Source organism: Bombina bombina, chromosome 3 (assembly GCF_027579735.1).
Source record: "Bombina bombina isolate aBomBom1 chromosome 3, aBomBom1.pri, whole genome shotgun sequence".
NCBI classification, from domain to species: Eukaryota; Metazoa; Chordata; class Amphibia; order Anura; family Bombinatoridae; genus Bombina; species Bombina bombina.
Window position 1 is genome coordinate 112,932,815 of NC_069501.1, and position 23,148 is coordinate 112,955,962.

General features: G+C 41.8%; 1 protein-coding gene across 1 annotated transcript in view; it reads left to right on the plus strand.

The window, feature by feature from the left end:
* Positions 1 to 23,148, plus strand: part of GART (phosphoribosylglycinamide formyltransferase, phosphoribosylglycinamide synthetase, phosphoribosylaminoimidazole synthetase) — a 360,923-nt gene that overhangs the window by 80,671 nt on the left and 257,104 nt on the right. Inside the window, exons 9-11 of the mRNA XM_053705959.1 lie at positions 13,240 to 13,325; positions 13,565 to 13,733; positions 22,772 to 23,003. Of these exons, the coding sequence (XP_053561934.1) occupies positions 13,240 to 13,325; positions 13,565 to 13,733; positions 22,772 to 23,003 (487 nt within the window). The remainder of the gene's footprint in view (positions 1 to 13,239; positions 13,326 to 13,564; positions 13,734 to 22,771; positions 23,004 to 23,148) is intronic.

Below are 23,148 nucleotides of genomic sequence, written 5' to 3' on the forward strand. Positions count from 1 at the left end.
TGGTCGAATGACTGGGAGTGACGTAGAGGGGAGGAGCTATATGCAGCTCTGCTGGGTGAATCCTCTTGCACTTCCTGTTGGGGAGGAGTAATATCCCAGAAGTAATGATGACCCGTGGACTGATCACACTACAGAAGAAAGGAATTTATCAGGTAAGCATAAATTATGTTTTCAGCAGCCTTACCAGCCTTTCCTGTTGCTGGTAAGTGAAAGAGGAAATCCAAAAATATTACTAATAATAAGGGTTCTGACTCTGCTAAGGCTGCACTAATCAGTCTTTCTCAGTTATCTGTTGAAGATGATACCTCAGTGGCTTCTGAGGGCGAGTTGTCAGATTCTGATACTGTAGTGACTAATTCTGCAGATTCAGAGGAGATTAATTTCAGATTTAAGTTAGAACACCTCCGGGTACTAGTGAAGAAGGTCTTAGCTACTTTGGAAGAATCTGACATGTCTGTCGCTGAGAATCCAAAGAAGTCTAGTAAACTTAACCGGGTATATGATGTACCTTGATCTGTCAAAGTGTTTCCAGTTCCAGACCGTATGGCAGATATCATAGCTCAAGAATGGGATAAACCAGGGATTCCTTTTTCCCTGTCCCCTGTTTTTAAAAAGATGTTTCCTGTTGCTGACTCTATATATGACTTGTGGCGCACAGTGCCCAATGTGTAGGGAGCCATCTCTACTCTTGCCAAGAGAACTACTATTCCTATTGAAAATAGTTTTTTTTTTTTTTTTTTTAAGGATCTCATGGATAAGAAGCTTGAGGCTTTTTTGAAGAAAATGTACATTCATGAGGAATTGCAGTGGCAGCCTGTTGCTAGTATTGCTGCAGTTGCGGAGGCAGAATCTTATTGGTGCAATGACTTATCTGATCTTATCTCAGAGGAGACTACTATAGAGAAGATCCAAGACAGGATCAAGGCTCTCAAGCTGGCCAATACCTTTATTTGTGATGCCAACATGCAAGTTCTTAGACTGGGAGCTAAGATTTCTTGTTTCACTGTTTTAGCTCGCAGGGCTCTGTGGTTAAAATCTTGGTCTGCAGATGTCACATTCAAGTCCAAGCTTTTGTCTTTGCTTTATAAGGGCAAAACCTTGTTTGGTCCAGGTCTGGCTGAGAGAATTTCCTAAATTACAGGTGGAAAGGGCTTTTTCCTACCTCAGGATAAGAAAAATAGACTTAAGGGTTGCCAGATTTCAAATTTTCGTTCCTTTTGTAACTTTATGGGACAAAAGTCTTCCTCTTCCAAGACGGAACAATTCAAGTCTTTTTGGAGGTCCAGTGAGCCTTGGAATAAAGGAAAGCAAGCCAAGAAGCCTTCAGCTGATTCTAAATCAGCATGAAGGGACCGCCCCCGATCCTGTATTGGATCAAGTGAGGGGCAGGCTCTTTTTTTTTTTTTTTTTTTGGTCCAGCAGTCTTGGATACGCGATGTTCCATATCCTTGGGCCGTAGACATAGTGTCTCAAGGTTACAGAATAGGTATCAAATCTTGTCCTCCCAGGGGCAGATTCCTCCTATCAAGGTTATCTGCAAACCGGATAAAGAGAGAGGCCTTCTTAAACTGTGAATAGGACCTATCTTCCCTGGGAGTGATTGTTCCAGTTCCCCTAGAGGAACAGGGTCTAGGATTCTATTCAAACCTATGTGTAGTTTCCAAAAAGGAGGACACTCTCCGTCTCATCCTTGACCTAAATTGTCTCAACCAATTCCTCAGGGTTCCGTCCTTCAAAATGGAGACTATATCCGTTCCATTCTTCCTTTGGTGCAAGAGGATCAGTTCATGACAACCATAGATCTGAAGGATGCGTATCTTCATGTTCCCATTCACAGGGATCATTACCAGTATCTGAGGTTTGCCTTTCTGGACAAACATTTAAAGTTTGATGCCCTTCCTTTAAGCCTTGCTGCAGCTCCCAGAATTTTCACAAATGTTCTGGGGGCTCTTCTGGCAGGGGTCAGGTCTCAGGGAATTGCTGTGGCGCCTTAGCTGGATGACATCTTGGTTCAAGCGTCATCTTTTCATCTAGCAAGATCTCATACAGAGATGTTGTCTTTTCTGCGTTCCCACGGGTGGAAAGTGAATCTGGAAAAGAGTTCCCTTGTACCAGATACAAGGGTGTGTTTCTTAGGGACAATTTATAGATTCTCTGTCCATGAAGATTTTCCTGACGGACGTCAGAAAATCCAGACTTGCTTCTTGCCTTTCTCTCCAGTCTGCTATTCGTCCATCAGTGGCTCAATGCATTGAGGTGATAGGTCTGATGGTTACCTCTATGGACATTATTCCTTTTGCCCGATTCCATCTAAGACCTCTGCAACTATGCATGCTCAATCAATAGAACGGGGACTACTCGGATCTCTCGCAGAAGATGAATCTGGATCCCCTAACAAGAGATTCTCTATCGTGGTGGATTTCCCAGGACCATCTGTCTCGGGGTACATGCTTCCTAAGACCTTCCTGGGTAATTGTGACCACGGACGCCAACCTGTTAGTTTGGGTTCCTTAACAGCTCAGGGCTTGTGGACTTGTGAGGAGTCTTCTCTTCCCATAAACAACTTGGCGTTGAGAGCAATATTCAATGCCTTGACAGCTTGGCCTAAATTAGCCTTGGTCAGGTTTATCAGATTCCAGTCGGACAACATCACCTCAGTGGCTTACATCAACCACCAGGGAGGAACTCTGAGTTAGTTAGCCATGAAGGAGGTGACACACATTCTTCAGTGGGCGGAAGCTCACAATTGACTCCTATCTGCCATCCACATTCCAGGAGTGGACAACTGGGAAGCGGATTTTCTGAGCAGGCAGACCTTTCATCCCGGGGAGTGGGCTCTCCATCCGGAGGTATTTTCAAAGATAACCCTCAGGTGGGGGGTTCCTGAGTTGGATCTGATGGCATCTCGTCAAAACGCCAAGCTTCCAAAGTACGGTTTAAGGTCAAGGGATCCTCAAGACGTTCTAATAGACACTCTGGCAGTTCTTTGGATCTTCAGTATGGCATACCTGTTTCCTCCGTTTGCTCTCCTTCCACGAGTCATTGCTTGTATCAAACAAGAGAGAGCATCTGTGATTCTAATAGCTTCTGCATGGCCTCGCAGGATCTGGTTTGCGGATCTGGTCATCTCTTCCTCCTTGGAGGTTACCTCTGAGGAAGGACCTATTTCGGGGTCCCTTCCTCCACCCAAATCTGGATTCTCTAAAGCCGACTTCTTGGAGATTGAACGCCTAGTTTTGGCTAGACGTATGGCGTCTTTGAGAAGGTCATAGATATCATGCTTCAGGCTCGTAAACCTGTTACTCGCAGAATTTACTATGTTATGGCGTAAATACCTTTTTTATTAATGTGATTCGAAAGATTTCTCTTGGAACAGAGTTAGGGTACCTCAAATTTTGACTTTTCTTCAGTAGGGCGGGGAGAAGGGTTTGTCAATCAGTACTCTGAAAGGTCAGATTTCTGCACTGTCTATTCTTTTGCACAAACGTCTGGCAGATCTGATAAATTTCTTTCTTTCCAGGGATGTTCACGACCCACCCTTGTTTAAATTCACACAACAATTATATATTTTTTTTGTACAAACCTCAGGCATCTCTATACTTTTGTGTTATCTTCTTTTTCCATTTCCTTTGGCTGAATAACTGGGGGGTATGGGTAAGGGTAGTGACGCTTAACAGCTCTGCTGGGGTGCTCTTTGTCTCCTGCTGGTCAGGAGGTGAATATCCCACTAGTAATTGGAATAAATCGTGGACTCTCCATACCTGGAAATAAATAAATACATTTTATCAGGTAAGCATAAATTTAGTTTTTTTAAGCAAAATGGGTAGATTGGGGGCTAAGGGGGATCATACACTGCAGTATGTATATGTATGTATGTGTGTGTATGTATGTATGTGTATATATATGTGTGTGTGTGTATATAATATATATATATATATATATATATATATATATATATATATATATATATATATATATATATATATATATATATACATACATATACATACACAAGAGTATTGTATCATTGCTCATTGCAATATTTTTGTTATTTTGATATCTAAATCTCTGGATTAACACGGCTACTCCAATATATCTATCTATCTTTACTGGCAGACTTTCTGTCAGTACTTAAGATGGGGGTGACAATTGTAAGGTGGGGGAGGGAAGAGAGCTGTTTGAGAGGGGTCAGGGTGTGGGATGTGTCAGGTGGGAGGCTGATCTCTACACTAAAGCTAAAATTAACCCTACAAGCTACCTAATTAACCCCTTCACTGCTGGGCAGCCTTCTAATGATCAAAAAGCAATGCCAAAGCCATATATGTCTGCTATTTCTGAACAAAGGGGATCCCAGAGAAGCATTTACAACCATTTGTGCCATAATTCTACAAGCTGTTTGTAAATAATTTCAGTGAGAAACCTAAAGTTTTGTGAAAAAGTGAACAATTGTTTTTTTATTTGATCGCATTTGGTGGTGAAATGGTGGCATGTGATATACCAAAAGGGGCATAGATTAATACTTTTGGTTATCTACTAAAAAAAAATATATACATGTCAAGGGTTATTATTTTTTTATTTTATAGTAAATTATATGATATGATGAAAATAATGGTATCTTTAGAAAGTCCATTTAATGGCGAGAAAAACAGTATATAGAGTTATGCTCATAAGTTTACATACCCTGGCAGAATTTATGATTTCTTGGCCATTTTTCAGAGAATATGAATGATAACACAAAAACGTTTCTTTCACTCATGGTTAGTGTTTGACTGAAGCCATTTATTATCAATCAACTGTGTTTACTCTTTTTAAATCATAATGACAACAGAAACTACCCAAATGACCCTGATCAAAAGTTTACATACCCTGGTGATTTTGGCCTGATAACATGCACACAAGTTGACACAAAGGGGTTTGAATGGCTATTAAAGGTAACCATCCTCACCTGTGATCTGTTTGCTTGTAATTAGTTTGTGTGTATAAAAGGTCAATGAGTTTCTGGACTCCTGACAGACCCTTGCATCTTTCATCCAGTGGTGCACTGACGATTCTGGATTCTGAATCATGGGTAAAGAAAAAGAATTGTCAAAGGATCTGTGGAGAAAAAGGTAGCTGAACTGTATAAAACAGGAAAGGGATATAAAAAGATATCCAAGGAATTGAGAATGCAAATCAGCAGTGTTCAAACTCTAATCAAGAAGTGGAAAATGAGGCCTTCTGTTTGATAACATACTGCATTTATCTTGTCATCAATTCTAACCAAATTTCCTGTGCCTTTGTAGCTCACACATCCCCAAAACAACAGCACATTTCACATTAGGAATGGTGTACCTTTCATCATAGGCCTTGTTGACTCCTCTCCAAATGTAGCGTTTATGGTTGTGGCCAAAAAACTCAATTTTGGTCTCATCACTCCAAATGACTTTGTGCCAGAAGGTTTGAGGCTTGTCTCTGTGCTGTTTGGCGTATTGTAAGCAGGATACTTTGTGGCATTTGCTTAGTAATGGCTTTCTTCTGGCGACTCGACCATGCAGCCCATCTTTCTACAAGTGCCTCCTTATTGTGCATCTTGAAACAGCCACACCACATGTCCTGTATTTCACCTGAAGTTATTTGTGGGTTTGTCTTTGCATCCCAAACAATTTTCCTGGCAGTTGTGGTTGAAATTTTAGTTGGTCTACCTGACCGTGGTTTGGTTTCAACAGAACCCCTCATTTTCCACTTCTTGATTAGAGTTTGAACACTGCTGATTTGCATTCTCAATTCCTTGGATATTTTTTTATATCCCTTTCCTGTTTTATATAGTTCAACTACCTTTTCCTGCAGCTCCTTTGACAATTCTTTTGCTTTCCCCATGACTCAGAATCCAGAATCGTCAGTGCAGCACTGGATGAAAAATGCAAGGATCTGTCAGGAGTCCAGAAACTCATTAACCTTTTATACACACACACTAATTACAAGCAAACAGATCACAGGTGATGATGGTTACCTTTAATAGCCATTCAAACCCCTTTGTGTCAACGTGTGTGCATGTTATCAGGCCAAAATCACCAGGGTATGTACATTTTTGATCAGGGTCATTTGGGTAGTTTCTGTTGTCATTAGGATTTAAAAAGAGTAAACACAGTTGATTGATAATAAATGGCTTCAGCCAAACACTAACCATGAGTGAAAGAAAAGTTTTTGTGTTATCATTCATATTCTCTGAAAAATGGCCAAGAAATCATAAATTCTGCCAGGGTATGTAAACTTATGAGCACAACTGTAATGTGTGGGTACAATAAATGAGTAAGAGGAAAATTACAGCTGAACACAAACATGTAAAAACAGCCCTGGTCCTTAACAGTAAGAAAAATGGTCTGGTCACTATCTATCTGTCTCATTACATTTCCAAGAATGAGGGTACTCACAGGACTTGAATATGAAAGAACAAACTTATTTCTTTTTCTCTTGTTAAGTGTATCTAGTCCACGGATCATCCATTACTTATGGGATATTCTCCTTCCCAACAGGAAGTTGCAAGAGGATCACCCACAGCAGAGCTGCTATATAGCTCCTCCCCTAACTGTCATATCCAGTCATTCTCTTGCAAGCCTCAACCAAGATGGAGGTCGTAAGAGGAGTGTGGTGTTTTATACTTAGTTTATTCTTCAATCAAAAGTTTTGTTATTTTTAAATGGTGCCGGAGTGTACTGTTTATCTCAGGCGGTATTTAGAAGAAGAATCTGCCTGCGTTTTCTATGATCTTAGCAGAAGTAACTAAGATCCATGGCTGTTCTCACATATTCTGAGGAGTGAGGTAACTTCAGAGAGGGAATGGTGTGCAGGTTTTCCTGCAATAAGGTATGTGCAGTTAATATTTTTCTAGGGATGGAATTTGCTAGAAAATGCTGCTGATACCGAACTAATGTAAGTAAAGCCTTAAATGCAGTGAGAGCTACTGGTATCAGGCTTATTAATAGAGATGCATACTCTTATAAAAATGAAATATAAAACGTTTGCTGGCATGTTTAATCGTTTTTATATGTATTTGGTGATAAAACTTATTGGGGCCTAGTTTTTTTTCCACATGGCTGGCTTGAATTTGGCCTAGAAACAGTTTCCTTAGGCTTTCCACTGTTGTAATATGAGTGGGAGGGGCCTATTTTGCCATTTTTTTGCACAGCAAAAATTACAGACAGACATCCAGCTTCTTCCTGCATGATCCAGGACATCTCTGGAGGGCTCAAAATGCTTCAAAGTCGTTTTTGAGGGAGGTTAAAAGCCACAGTAGAGCTGTGGCAGTTGTTGACTGCTTAAAAAACAAAAAACAAAAAATAAACGTTTTTTTTTTTTATTATTCCGTTTTTGGTATTAAGGGGTTAATCATCCATTTGCAAGTGGGTGCAATGCTCTGCTAACTTATTACATACACTGTAAAAATTTTGTTAGTGTAACTGCATTTTTTCACTGTTATTTCAAATTTTGACAAAATTTGTTTCTTAAAGGTGCAGTAACGTTTTTTATATTGCTTGTAAGCTTGTTTAAAGTGTTTTCCAAGCTTGCTAGTCTCATTGCTAGTCTGTTTAAACATGTCTGACACAGAGGAAACTACTTGTTCATTATGTTTGAAAGCCATGGTGGAGCCCCATAGGAGAATGTGTACTAAATGTATTGATTTCACCTTAAACAGTAAAGATCAGTCTTTAACTATAAAAGAAATATCACCAGAAGATTCTGACGAGGGGGAAGTTATGCCGACTAACTCTCCCCACGTGTCAGACCCCCTCTCCTCCCGCTCAGGGGATGCACGCTAATATGGCGCCAATTACATCAGGGACGCCCATAGCGATTACCTTGCAGGACATGGCTGCAATCATGAATAATACCCTGTCAGAGGTATTATCCAGGTTGCCTGAATTAAGAGGCAAGCGCGATTGCTCTGGGTTTAGGAGAAATACAGAGCGCGCAGATGCTGTAAGGGCCATGTCTGATACTGCGTCACAATATGCAGATCATGAGGACGGAGAGCTTCAGTCTGTGGGTGACAGCTCTGATTCGGGGGAAACCTGATTCATAGATTTCTAATTTTAAATTTAAGCTTGAGAACCTCCGTGTGTTGCTTGGGGAGGTATTAGCTGCTCTGAATGACTGTAACACAGTTGCAGTACCAGAGAAATTGTGTAGGCTGGATAAATACTATGCGGTACCGGTGTGTACTGATGTTTTTCCTATACCTAAAAGGCTTACGAAATTATTAGCAAGGAGTGGGATAGACCGGGTGTGCCTTTTTCCCCACCTCCTATATTTAGAAAAATGTTTCCAATAGACGCCACTACACAGGACTTATGGCAGACGGTCCCTAAGGTGGAGGGAGCAGTTTCTACTTTAGCAAAGCGTACTACTATCCCGGTTGAGGACAGTTGTGCTTTTTCAGATCCAATGGATAAAAAATTGGAGGGTTACCTTAAGAAAATGTTTATTCAACAAGGTTTTATTTTACAGCCCCTTGCATGCATTGCGCCTGTCACGGCCGCGGCGGCATTCTGGTTTGAGGCCCTGGAAGAGGCCATCCATACAGCTCCATTGACTGAAATTATTGACAAGCTTATAACACTTAAGCTAGCTAACTCATTTGTTTCTGATGCCATTGTTCATTTGACTAAACTAACGGCTAAGAATTCCGGATTCGCCATTTAAGCACGTAGGGCGCTATGGCTTAAATCCTGGTCAGCTGACGTGATTTCGAAGTCTAAATTACTCAACATTCCTTTCAAGGGGCAGAACATATTCGGGCCTGGTTTGAAGGAAATTATTGCTGACATTACTGGAGGTAAGGGTCACACCCTTCCTCAGGACAGGGCCAAAGCAAAGGCCAAACAGTCTAATTTTCGTGCCTTTCGAAATTTCAAGGCAGGTGCAGCATCAACTTCCTCCGCTTCAAAACAAGAGGGAACTTTTGCTCAATCTAAGCAGGCCTGGAAACCTAACCAGTCCTGGAACAAAGGCAAGCAGGCCAGAAAGCCTGCTGCTGCCTCTAAGACAGCATGAAGGAACGGCCCCCTATCTGGCGACGTATCTAGTAGGGGGCAGACTTTCTTCGCCCAGGCGTGGGCAAGAGATGTTCAGGATCCCTGGGCGTTGGAGATCATATCTCAGGGATATCTTCTGGACTTCAAAGCTTCCCCTCCACAAGGGAGATTTCATCTTTCAAGGCTATCTGCAAATCAGATAAAGAAAGAGGCATTCCTACGCTGTGTGCAAGACCTCCTAGTTATGGGAGTGATCCATCCAGTTCCGCGGACGGAACAAGGACAGGGTTTTTATTCGAATCTGTTTGTGGTTCCCAAAAAAGAGGGAACCTTCTGACCAATTTTGGATCTAAAGATCTTAAACAAATTCCTCAGAGTTCCATCTTTCAAAATGGAAACTATTCGGACCATCTTACCCATGATCCAAGAAGGTCAGTACATGACCACAGTGGACTTAAAGGATGCCTACCTTCACATAACGATTCACAAAGATCATCATCGGTTTCTAAGGTTTGCCTTTCTAGACAGGCATTACCAATTTGTAGCTCTTCCCTTCGGGTTGGCTACAGCCCCGAGAATCTTTACAAAGGTTCTGGGCTCACTTCTGGCGGTTCTAAGACCGCGAGGCATAGCAGTGTCTCCGTATCTAGACGACATCCTGATACAGACGTCAAGCTTTCAAGTTGCCAAGTCTCATACAGAGATAGTTCTGGCATTTCTGAGGTTGCACGGGTGGAAAGTGAATGAGGAAAAGAGTTCTCTATCCCCACTCACAAGAGTCTCCTTCTTAGGGACCCTTATAGATTCTGTAGAAATGAAAATTTACCTGACGGAGTCCAGGTTATCAAAACTTCTAAATGCTTGCCGTGTTCTTCACTCCATTCCGCGCCCTTCGGTAGCTCAGTGTATGGAGGTAATCGGCTTAATGGTAGCGGCAATGGACATAGTGCCATTTGCGCGCCTTCATCTCAGACCGCTGCAATTATGCATGCTGAGTCAGTGGAATGGGGATTACACAGATTTGTCCCCTCTGCTAAATCTGGATCAAGAGACCAGAGATTCTCTTCTCTGGTGGTTGTCTCGGGTACACCTGTCAAAGGGTATGACCTTTCGCAGGCCAGATTGGACAATTGTAACAACAGATGCCAGCCTTCTAGGTTGGGGTGCAGTCTGGAATTCCCTGAAGGCACAGGGATCGTGGACTCAGGAGGAGAAACTCCTTCCAATAAATATTCTGGAGTTAAGAGCGATATTCAATGCTCTTCTGGCTTGGCCTCAGTTAGCAACTCTGAGGTTCATCAGATTTCAGTCGGACAACATCTTGACTGTGGCTTACATCAACCATCAAGGGGGAACCAGGAGTTCCCTAGCGATGTTAGAAGTCTCAAAAATAATTCGCTGGGCAGAGTACCACTCTTGCCACCTGTCAGCAATCCATATCACAGGCGTGGAGAACTGGGAGGCGGATTTTCTAAGTCGTCAGACTTTCCATCCGGGGGAGTGGGAACTCCATCTGGAGGTGTTTGCTCAGTTGATTCATCGTTGGGGCAAACCAGAGTTGGATCTCATGGCGTCTCGCCAGAACGCCAAGCTTCCTTGTTACGGATCCAGGTCCAGGGACCCAGAAGCGACGCTGATAGATGCTCTAGCAGCGCCTTGGTTCTTCAACCTGGCTTATGTGTTTCCACCGTTTCCTCTGCTCCCTCGACTGATTGCCAAAATCAAAACAGGAGAGAGCATCGGTGATTCTGATAGCACCTGCGTGGCCACGCAGGACTTGGTATGCAGACCTAGTAGACATGTCATCCTTTCCACCATGGACTCTGCCTCTAAGACAGGACCTTCTGATACAAGGTCCTTTCAATCATCCAAATCTAATTTCTCTGAGACTGACTGCATGGAGATTGAACGCTTGATTCTATCAAAACGTGGCTTCTCAGAGTCAGTCATTGATACTTTAATACAGGCACGAAAGCCTGTTACCAGGAAAATCTACCACAAGATATGGAGTAAATATCTTTATTGGTGTGAATCCAAGAATTACTCATGGAGTAAGGTTAGGATTCCTAGAATATTGTCTTTTCTCCAAGAGGGCTTGGACAAAGGATTATCAGCTAGTTCCTTAAAGGGACAGATTTCTGCTCTGTCTATTCTTTTGCACAAGCATCTGGCAGAGGTTCCAGACGTCCAGGCATTTTGCCAGGCTTTGGTTAGAATTAAGCCTGTGTTTAAACCTGTTGCTCCCCCGTGGAGCTTAAACTTGGTTCTTAAAGTTATTCAAGGAGTTCCGTTTGAAGCCCTTCATTCCATTGATATTAAACTTTTATCTTGGAAAGTTCTGTTTTTGATGGCCATTTCCTCGGCTCGGAGAGTCTCTGAGCTATCTGCCTTACAATGTGATTCTCCTTATCTGATTTTTCATGCAGATAAGGTAGTCCTGCGTACCAAACCTGGGTTTTTACCTAAGGTGGTTTCTAACAAGAATATCAATCAAGAGATTGTTGTTCCATCATTGTGTCCTAATCCTTCTTCAAAGAAGGAACGTGTTTTACATAATCTGGACGTAGTCCGTGCCTTGAAGTTTTACTTACAAGCTACTAAAGATTTTCGTCAAACATCTACCCTGTTTGTCGTTTACTCTGGACAGAGGAGAGGTCAAAAAGCTTCGGCAACCTCTCTTTCCTTTTGGCTTCGGAGCATAATACGCCTAGCCTATGAGACTGCTGGACAGCAGCCCCCTGAAAGGATTACAGCTCATTCTACTAGAGCTGTGGCTTCCACCTGGGCCTTTAAAAATGAGGCCTCTGTTGAACAGATTTGCAAGGCCGCGACTTGGTCTTCGCTTCACACTTTTTCAAAATTTTACAAATTTGATACTTTTGCTTCTTCGGAGGCTGTTTTTGGGAGAAAGGTTCTTCAGGCAGTTGTTCCTTCCGCTTAATCCTGCCTTGTCCCTCCCATCATCCGTGTACTTTAGCTTTGGTATTGGTATCCCATAAGTAATGGATGATCCGTGGACTGGATACACTTAACAAGAGAAAACATAATTTATGCTTACCTGATAAATTTATTTCTCTTGTAGTTTATCCAGTCCACGGCCCGCCCTGTCCTTTTAAGGCAGGTCTAAATTTTAATTAAACTACAGTCACCACTGCACCCTATGGTTTCTCCTTTCTCTGTTTGTTTTCGGTCGAATGACTGGATATGACAGGGGAGGAGCTATATAGCAGTTCTGCTGTGGGTGATCCTCTTGCAACTTCCTGTTGGGAAGGAGAATATCCCATAAGTAATGGATGATCCGTGGACTGGATACACTACAAGAGAAATAAATTTATCAGGTAAGCATAAATTATGTTTTTTCAACATGTATTTTGTCAGTCGATGTTTCGGCTATACACTTAAGCCTTTTTCAAGACAATCTGCATACATTGAATGTGAACTCAGCGTCTTAAAACGCTATTCTGTGACCGTACGGTCCCTCATTCTTGGAAATATACTGAATGTGTGCAGAGGAGACACCCGGGCATAATTTTCTTGTGATTGGCTCTACTAATGGTTTTTAGCTGGCGCACAGTAGTGCATTGCTGCTCCTTCAAAAAAGGATTATAAGAGAATGAAGTAAATTATATAATAGAAGTAAATTGGAAAGTTGTTAAAAATTACATTCTCTATCTGAATTATGAAGGAAAAAGTTTGGGTTTCATGTCTTTTAGAGATCTCCACATCACATATAACTCAAAACTAAAATGATAGCTCAGCATCCACTGATGAAATGAGAGCATTGTCAGTAACCTAGCAACGTAGCCTCACTTTAGAAATAAAACTATCTACTGCAAAACCGAGTGATTTCTAACAGTTTATGACTAATTATGGTCAAATTGAAAATGTCAGGTTACCAGTCGGGCTGACAACTTTAACATTTTTATTTGCCCGCAAGAAAGTTTACCCGCATTTGGTGACCGGACTGGGCTATTCATATGTGCTGCACCATATTAACGTTTTAGTTAAACATATGTGGATAATTTTAAATAATTTTATTAAATACTTTTTAAAAGTTTTATTTTCTTGCCTTAAACTTGTTTATTAAACTGTATTAATATAACTGTGTTGGTTAAGGGATTATCTATCTTTTTAAACGATAATAATTTTGAAGTAGACTGTCCCTTTTAATATGTTTGCTGCCAGCAGTAGAAAGCTGTGGGATTAACTCTCTTCTTTTCATCCCCAGGTGTGTTATATGCTGGTCTAATGCTCACCAAGGACGGCCCTAGAGTGCTTGAGTTTAACTGCAGATTTGGAGATCCTGAGTGTCAGGTATTTATAAAAATGATTACAAATTCTACGTTTTTTTGCACATGATTTCATGCTGTTTGTACACAGTGGGCACAGCTTCAGCACTGGGTTTAGAAAAGATTCAGCAGTGAAAGGGTTGAGAGACGTCTCTTCAGCTCTCTACAGCTCTTGATCTTATAACGCACTCGCTAATAAGTTTTCTATTTCTATTCCTTTATCTTTATTTTCTGTGCTAATATGTGCTATTTTTCTCTCTTAAGGTGATTCTTCCTCTGCTTCAGAGTGATTTATATGAAGTGTTTCAGGCTACAATTGATGGCAAACTTGCAAGCTCTATGCCAGTTTGGCTAAAGGACCATGCTGCTGTTACTGTAGTTCTAGCCAGCGGTGGCTACCCTGGGTCCTATGCAAAAGGCCTGGAGATCTCAGGTAAGTGTAACTTGCCTCAGTAATCCATTATTATGGGTGTGTGTTAGCAAAAATCCAGCTGGTTAGCAACCTTCATTTCTTTAGTGTAGTAGGGATTTAGATGCACCCCACCATGGCTGGATAAACCAGATTTGATTAGATCAGAATACAGGAAAAGCATGTTATACTTTTGGGGGGGGGGGGGGGATGTGAACAGACTTTGAAAGAGAAACATACGTGGTCTTTAAAGCGACATTAAACACACATTGTAAGCTGCATGATCATGTACTTTTTATATCACAGAAGAATTTTCAATGAATAATGCAGCGTTGTTTTGTCAAAAGAGCAAATTATTTTTTACTTCTTTTCCTTGTCCCCCAGAACAAAAGAAGCCTTACTAACCAATCACAAACGAATACACATATATAGCATAAATTCTGTTCATGTCCAGTTAAGGAAAAGAGATTGGGATAGCCTGCCCTCTGATTTTCCCTTAAAGGGACTTGAAGCCCAAAATGTTTTTCATGATTCAGGTAGATCATACAGTTTTTTTTTTTTATCATATTATTCTTTATTAACCAACAGAAGGTGATATTATACAGTAATACAGACTTGGTTCATAGCAATATTTAAAAAGAGAAAAAAACAAAAACACTTGTCCTCATCTGGAGGTTCAAATAATTTCAGCGAAAGAAAACAAAAGCAAGCTATGATAAATAACATTTAACCCACATTTTCTCCCACATGTATGAGAGCAAGTGTCATTTTCCTTCAAGTCTGAGACTGAAAACAAAACCTTATTCCCTTAAGTCGCCCTGTGTTGGGATTTTCTGTTATTTGACCGGAAAAAGAAAAAATAAACAACCAAGATCCTATCTAAAAGAAGAAGAAAAAAGAGAAAAAGGGAGAGAGGAAGGGAAAAAAAAAAAAAAAAAAGGGGGAAGTAATCATACAGTTTTAAACAACTTTCCACTTGTTTTCCACTGGAGTTTTTGAGTTGTGCCTGTGCCTCTAGTTTGGTTTTAGTCTGGTGTTGTCCTAGCATATTATGTAGTGGGTAAGGAAGGACCCACCTTATTCCAATAGTTGTTGATACTCTTTGTTAGTTGCGTCTTCATGGGCAGCTCGCCATAAGACAAAGTTTAAGCCGCTTTGTGGCCATAAGGTCCCCTGTATATACCTTCACAAAATGTTTACTACTTTAACTGCTTTGATGTTGTTAAACATCATCTCTTCATTTGCTATCACAAAGAATGTGAGACAAAATGGAGATTTCTTCTGTTAAGTGTGATCAGTCCACGGGTCATCATTACTTGTGGGATATTAACTGCTCCCCTACAGGAAGTGCAAGAGGATTCACCCAGCAGAGTTGCTATATAGCTCCTCCCCTCTACGTCACCCCCAGTCATTCTCTTGCACCCAACGACTAAATAGGATGTGTGAGAGGACTATGGTGATATATTTAGTTTTTATATCTTCAATCAAAAGTTTGTTATTTTATAATAGCACCGGAGTGTGTTATTCCTTCTCTGGTAGAATTTGAAGAAGAATCTACCTGAGTTTTTCTATGATTTTAGCCGGAGTAGTTAAGATCATATTGCTGTTTCTCGGCCATCTGAGGAGAGGTAAACTTCAGATCAGGGGACAGCAGGCAGATTAATCTGCAAAGAGGTATGTAGCAGTTTATTATTTTCTGACATGGAATTGATGAGAAAATCCTGCCATACCGTTATAATGTAAACTCAGCCTTGAATGCAGTAGATGTAGCTGATATCAGGCTGTCATGTATGTATATTTTACACTTCAGTTTTCTGGGAAATGGTACTTCTCTGGCTTTTAAACTGTATACATAGACTTAACCTATTTTGCAGGGACTTGCAATAGGTTTTAAATGACAATTAATTATTGAGGTAAAACGTTTTTTTGCTGGCATGTAAAAACGTTTTTTTCTCTGAGGTACTGGGTGAAAAAATGTTTTGGGCACTATTTTTCCACTTGGCAATAGTTTTGATTTAAATTAGAGCAGTTCACTGATCCCTCTCACTGTTATGTGTGTGGGGGAGGGGCCATTTTGGTGCTTTCACTATGCATCAGAAAAAACTCAGTCAGAGATTCATTTTCTTCCTGCATGATCCGGTTCATCTCTACAGAATTCAGGGATCTCCAAAGCCTTTTTTGAGGGAAGTAATCATTACAGCAGAGCTGTGCTGATTGTATTGACTGTGATATAAAAAACGTTTATTTGTGTATTTTTTTCTGCTGCCTGGGTTAGTTATCATTTGCTGAGGGGAACAATCCTTTGCTAAAACTGTATATTCTGACAAAGATTGATGCTATAACTTAATTATTTTATCTGTTATAATATTTTTCTGTGCTTCTTAAAGGCACAGTTCGTTTTCATATTATTTGTAAATTACTTTGAAAAGTATTTCCAAGTTGCTGTTTATTTGCTAGTGTGTTAAACATGTCTGATTCAGAGGAATATCTCTGTGCTATATGTGTTAATGCCAAAGTGGAGCCCAATAGAAATTTATGTACTAAATGTATTGATGCTACTTTAAAAAACAGTCAATCTGTACAAATTGAACATATTTCACCAAACAACGAGGGGAGAGTTATGCCGACTAACTCGCCTCACGTGTCAGTACCTGCATCTCCCGCTCAGGAGGTGCGTGATATTGTAGCGCCGAGTGCATCTGGGCGGCCATTACAAATCACATTACAAGATATGGCTACTGTTATGACTGAAGTTTTGGCTAAACTACCAGAACTAAGAGGTAAACGTGATCACTCTGGGATGAGAACAGAGTGCGCTGATAATGCAAGGGCCATGTCTGATACTGCGTCACAGTTTGCAGAACGTGAAGACGGAGAGCTTCATTCTGTGGGTGACGGTTCTGATCCAAATAAACTGGACTCAGACATTTCAAATTTTAAATTTAAGCTTGAGAACCTCCGTGTGTTACTAGGGGAGGTATTAGCGGCTCTGAATGATTGTAACACAGTTGCAATCCCAGAAAAAATGTGTAGGTTGGATAAATATTTTGCGGTACCGACGAGTACTGACGTTTTTCCTATACCTAAGAGACTTACTGACATTGTTACTAAGGAGTGGGATAGACCCGGTGTGCCTTTCTCACCCCCTCCTATATTCAGAAAAATGTTTCCAATAGACGCCGCCACACGGGACTTATGGCAAATGGTCCCTAAGGTGGAGGGAGCAGTTTCTACTTTAGCTAAGCGTACCACTATCCCAGTGGAGGATAGCTATGCTTTTTCAGATCCAATGGATAAAAAATTAGAGGGTTACCTTAAGAAAATGTTTGTTCAACAAGGGTTTATATTGCAACCTCTTGCATGTATTGCGCCTGTCACGGCTGCAGCAGCATTTTGGTTTGAGTCTCTGGAAGAGACACTTCAATCATCCACACTAGATGACATCACACACAAACTTAAATTCCTTAAGTTAGCTAATTCATTTATTTCAGATGCCGTAGTACATTTAACTAAACTTGCGGCTAAAAATTCAGGATTCGCCATTCAGGCACGCAGAGCTCTGTGGCTGAAATCCTGGTCAGCTGATGTTACGTCTAAATCTAAATTGCTTAATATTCCTTTCAAAGGGCAGACCTTATTCGGGCCCGGCTTGAAAGAGATTATTGCTGACATTACAGGAGGTAAAGGTCATGCCCTGCCTCAGGACAAGGCCAAAGCCAAGGCTAGACAGTCCAATTTTCGTTCCTTTCGTAATTTCAAAGCAGGAGCAGCATCAACTTCCTCTGCACCAAAACAGGAAGGAGCTGTTGCTCGCTACAGACAAGGCTGGAAACCTAACCAGTCCTGGAACAGGGGCAAACAGGCCAGAAAACCTGCTGCTGCCCCTAAGACAACATGAATTGAGGGCCCCCGATCCGGGACCGGATCTAGTGAGGGGCAGACTTTCCCTCTTCGCCCAGGCTTGGGCAAGAGATGTTCAGGATCCCTGGGCGCTAGAGATCATATCTCAGGGATACCTTCTGGACTTCAAATCCTCTCCCCCAAGAGGGAGATTTCATCTGTCAAGGTTGTCAACAAACCTAACAAAGAAGGAAGCGTTTCTACGCTGCGTACAAGATCTTTTATTAATGGGAGTGATCCATCCAGTTCCGCGGTTGGAACAAGGACAAGGGTTTTACTCAAATCTGTTTGTAGTTCCCAAAAAAGAGGGAACCTTCAGGCCAATCTTGGATTTAAAGATCCTAAACAAATTCCTAAGAGTTCCATCGTTCAAGATGGAAACTATTCGAACAATTTTGCCCATGATCCAAGAGGGTCAGTACATGACCACAGTGGATTTAAAGGATGCTTACCTTCACATACCGATTCACAAAAGTCATTACCGGTATCTAAGGTTTGCCTTTTTAGACAGGCATTACCAGTTTGTAGCTCTTCCATTCGGACTGGCTACGACTCCAAGAATCTTCACAAAGGTTCTGGGCACTCTTCTGGCGGTACTAAGACCGCGAGGAATTTCAGTAGCTCCGTACTTAGACGACATACTGATATAAGCTTCAAGCTTTCAAACTGCCAAATCTCATACAGAGATAGTACTGGCATTTCTAAGGTCGCATGGATGGAAAGTGAACGAAGAGAAAAGTTCTCTCTTTCCACTCACAAGAGTTCCCTTCCTGGGGACTCTGATAGATTCTGTAGAAATGAAGATTTACCTGACAGAGGACAGGTTAACAAAACTTCAAAATGCATGCCGTGTCCTTCATTCCACTCTAAATCTGAATCAAGAGGCCAGAAATTCTCTTCTATGGTGGCTTTATCGGCCACATCTGTCCAGGGGAATGCCATTCAGCAGGCCAGACTGGTCAATTGTAACAACAGACGCCAGCCTACTAGGTTGGGGCGCTGTCTGGAATTCTCTGAAGGCTCAGGGACTATGGAATCAGGAGGAGAGTCTTCTTCCAATAAACATTCTGGAATTGAGAGCAGTCCTCAATGCTCTTCTGGCTTGGCCCCAGTTAACAACTCGGGGGTTCATCAGGTTCCAGTCGGACAACATCACGACTGTAGCTTATATCAACCATCAGGGAGGGACAAGAAGCTCCCTAGCAATGATGGAAGGATCGAAGATAATTCGCTGGGCAGAGTCTCACTCTTGCCACCTGTCTGCAATCCACATCCCGGGAGTGGAGAACTGGGAGGCGGATTTCTTAAGTCGTCAGACTTTTCATCCGGGGGAGTGGGAACTTCATCCAGAGGTCTTTGCCCAAATACTTCGACGTTGGGGCAAACCAGAGATAGATCTCATGGCGTCTCGACAGAACGCCAAGCTTCCGCGCTACGGGTCCAGATCCAGGGATCCGGGAGCGGTCCTGATAGATGCCTTGACAGCACCATGGACCTTCAGGATGGCTTATGTGTTTCCACCTTTCCCGATGCTTCCTCGATTGATTGCCAGAATCAAACAGGAGAAAGCATCAGTGATTCTAATAGCGCCTGCATGGCCACGCAGGACTTGGTATACAGATCTGGTGGACATGTCATTCTGTCCACCTTGGTCGTTACCTCTGAGACAGGACCTTCTGATTCAGGGTCCTTTCAAACATCAAAATCTAACTTCTCTGAAGCTGACTGCTTGGAAATTGAACGCTTGATCTTATCAAAGCGTGGTTTTTCTGAGTCAGTTATTGATACCTTAATACAGGCTAGGAAGCCTGTTACCAGAAAGATTTACCATAAAATATGGCGTAAATACCTATATTGGTGCGAATCCAAAGGTTACTCTTGGAGTAAGGTTAGGATTCCTAGGATATTGTCTTTTCTACAAGAAGGTTTAGAAAAGGGGTTATCCGCTAGTTCCTTAAAGGGACAGATCTCAGCTCTGTCCATTCTGTTACACAAGCGTCTGTCAGAAGTTCCAGACGTTCAGGCTTTTTGTCAGGCTTTGGCCAGGATTAAACCTGTGTTTAAAGCTGTGGCTCCACCATGGAGTTTAAACCTTGTTCTTAACGTTTTACAGGGTGTTCCGTTTGAACCCCTTCATTCCATTGATATAAAGTTGTTATCTTGGAAAGTTCTATTTTTAATGGCTATTTCCTCGGCTCGAAGAGTCTCTGAGTTATCAGCCTTACATTGTGATTCTCCTTATTTGATTTTTCACTCGGATAAGGTAGTTCTGCGTACTAAACCTGGGTTCTTACCTAAGGTAGTCACTAACAGGAATATCAATCAGGAGATTGTTGTTCCATCCTTGTGCCCAAATCCTTCTTCGAGGAAGGAACGTCTTTTGCACAATCTGGATGTAGTTCGTGCCCTTAAATTTTATTTACAGGCAACTAAAGATTTTCGACAAACGTCTTCCCTGTTTGTCGTTTACTCTGGTCAGAGGAGAGGTCAAAAAGCTTCTGCTACCTCTCTCTCTTTTTGGCTTCGTAGCATAATTCGTTTAGCTTATGAGACTGCTGGACAGCAGCCTCCTGAAAGAATTACAGCTCATTCCACTAGAGCTGTGGCTTCCACTTGGGCCTTTAAGAATGAGGCCTCTGTTGAACAGATTTGCAAGGCTGCAACTTGGTCTTCGCTTCATACTTTTTCCAAATTTTACAAATTTGACACTTTTGCTTCCTCGGAGGCTATTTTTGGGAGAAAGGTTCTTCAGGCAGTGGTTCCTTCTGTATAAAGAGCCTGCCTATCCCTCCCGTCATCCGTGTACTTTTGCTTTGGTATTGGTATCCCACAAGTAATGATGACCCGTGGACTGATCACACTTAACAGAAGAAAACATAATTTATGCTTACCTGATAAATTCCTTTCTTCTGTAGTGTGATCAGTCCACGGCCCGCCCTGTTTTTTAAGGCAGGTAAATATTTTTTAAATTATACTCCAGTCACCACTACACCCTTGGCTTCTCCTTTCTCGTTGGTCCTTGGTCGAATGACTGGAGGTGACGTAGAGGGGAGGAGCTATATAGCAACTCTGCTGGGTGAATCCTCTTGCACTTCCTGTAGGGGAGCAGTTAATATCCCACAAGTAATGATGACCCGTGGACTGATCACACTACAGAAGAAAGGAATTTATCAGGTAAGCATAAATTATGTTTTTTGGTTTTGCTGTTAAATTCCTCCTTGGTGACGACACATGGAAGCCCTTCCTCTCTGGTCTGGTGGGTCTTTTCCAAGACTGGCTGTCTCCTTTTCCTCTTGTCTTCAGCAAAATAAGGATAAGGTTTTCTGTTGTCCATGTGGAAGTCTTATTAACCCAGTGGTTTAGACACCTCTCCTGCTTCATAATCTGTCATTGCATCAGTGTGCATTTAAACCAGAAACTATTTTACTTTAAACAAATGTTAAAAACTGTTAACCATTATAGTTTGTTGCATAGGACTGCAAAATTCTATAGTGCTGGGTGCAGAGAGAGGGGGGTATACAATGGAAATTTTGCGTAGGTGTTCACGGCAGGATTTGATAGGAGCTTGAATATGCAGAGTGTATATGAGTTCAGTGTTAAATGTGACCCCAACACAGCGGACTTGGGGTGAGATGTTGAAAATAGAGTCTCCAACTGTAAGAGAAATGTCAGAGGTCTTGGAGAGGGGAGAATATGAAGCAGCTCAGTTTTACCCCCTTAACGCCACACGTTGTACAGGGTACGTCATACCCAAACTGGTCGTTAAAGACCAACAACGTACGACGTTGGGGGTTTAAATCGGCTGGAAGCGATCCTGATCGCTTCCTGCCGCTTTCAAGGTATTGCCGTGATGCCTCGATATTGAGGCATCAATGCAATACCTTTTTTGGCATACCGATGCAGAGATGGCCACTCTGTGTCCCTCTCTGCATCTGGCAGCGATGGTGCCGATCGTTGGTGGGTGGGAGCTGAGGTGGGTGGGCCGCCCATCGCTGGCAAGTTTCCAGGCCAGCAGTGGGAAATCACTCCCGGGTGTGCGCGGAAGCGGGCCTGCGATCTGGTGGGGGATGGTGGTTGGAGAGGAGGGGGGAATAATATTTGTAAAGGGATCTGGGAGGGGGATGGGTATTGAGGGGGGCAGCTACACTACAGAAAAAGTGGGGTCTATTTAAAAAAAAAAAAAAAAAAATTAGATTGCAAAGGGGGTACTGGCAGACAGCTGCCACTACCCAACATTGTGGGGGAAGGGTTAGAGAGCTCTTTGAGGGGGGCACAGGGTGGTAAGGGGGGATCCTACACTGCAGAAAATATATAATTTAAAAAAAAATATTTTTATACTGGCAGACTTTCTTCCAGTACTAAAGATGGCGGTGACAATAGTGAGGTGGGGGAGGGAAGAGAGCTGTTGGAGAGTGGTCAGGGAGGGATCAAGAGGTGGGATGTGTCAGGTGGGAGGCTGATCTCTACACTAAAGCTAAAATGAACCCTTCAAGGTCCCTACAAGCTACCTAATTAACCCCGTCACTGCTGGGCATAATAAAAGTGCGGGGCGCAGCAGCATTTAGCGTCCTTTTAATTACCAAAAAGCAACGCCAAAGCCATATATGTCTTCTATTTCTGAAGAAAGGGGATCCCAGAGAAGCATTTACAACCTTTTTTTTTTTTTTTTGATCGAATTTGGCAGTGAAATGGATCAATACTTTGGGTTGTCTACTAAAAAAGAATATATACATGTAAAGGGATATTCAAGGATTCCTGACAGATATCAGTGTTACAATGTAACTATCGCTAATTTTGAGAAAAAAAAAATGGTTTGGAAATAGCAAAGAACATGTAAACATTGGGTATTTCTAAACTCAGGACAACATTTAGAAACTATTTAGCATGGTTTTTTCATATTTTATATTTTTTTATAGTAAATTATAAGATATGATGAAAATAATGGTATCTTTAGAAAGTCCATTTAATGGCGAGAAAAACGGTATATAATATGTGTGTTTACAGTAAATGAGTAAGAGGAAAATTACAGCTAAACACAAACACCGCAGAAATGTAAAAATAGCTCTGTCTTGTCCTTAAGGGGTTATACAGAGTTGTATTTATGGTTTTATAAGGGTTTTTCAGGAACTGCTTTTGTGTTATAATCTTGATCATTTTTGCAGGTCTTGAGAAGGCCCAAGAGTTTGGCCTTGAGGTTTTTCATGCGGGCACAGCTCTGAAGGATGGCAAAGTGGTGACCAGTGGGGGGAGAGTCCTTACAGTAACTTCTATAAACAAGGACCTTACTTCTGCTTTAGAAGAAGCCAACAAAGGAGTGTCTGTCATAGAGTTCCCTGGGGCTGTGTACAGGAAAGATATTGGGTTCCGAGCTATTGCTTACCTGAAGCAACCCAGGTGTGTATGAGACAGGTGCTGATCTATTGTATTGTTGCCCTCTGCCTTACCACTAGTTTGAATTTAATAGTAATGCCAGTAGACATTCCGCTTTATTCTGTGGTCAACTAGTCATTTTATTTTTTTGTCTCTGCCAGAACCCAGC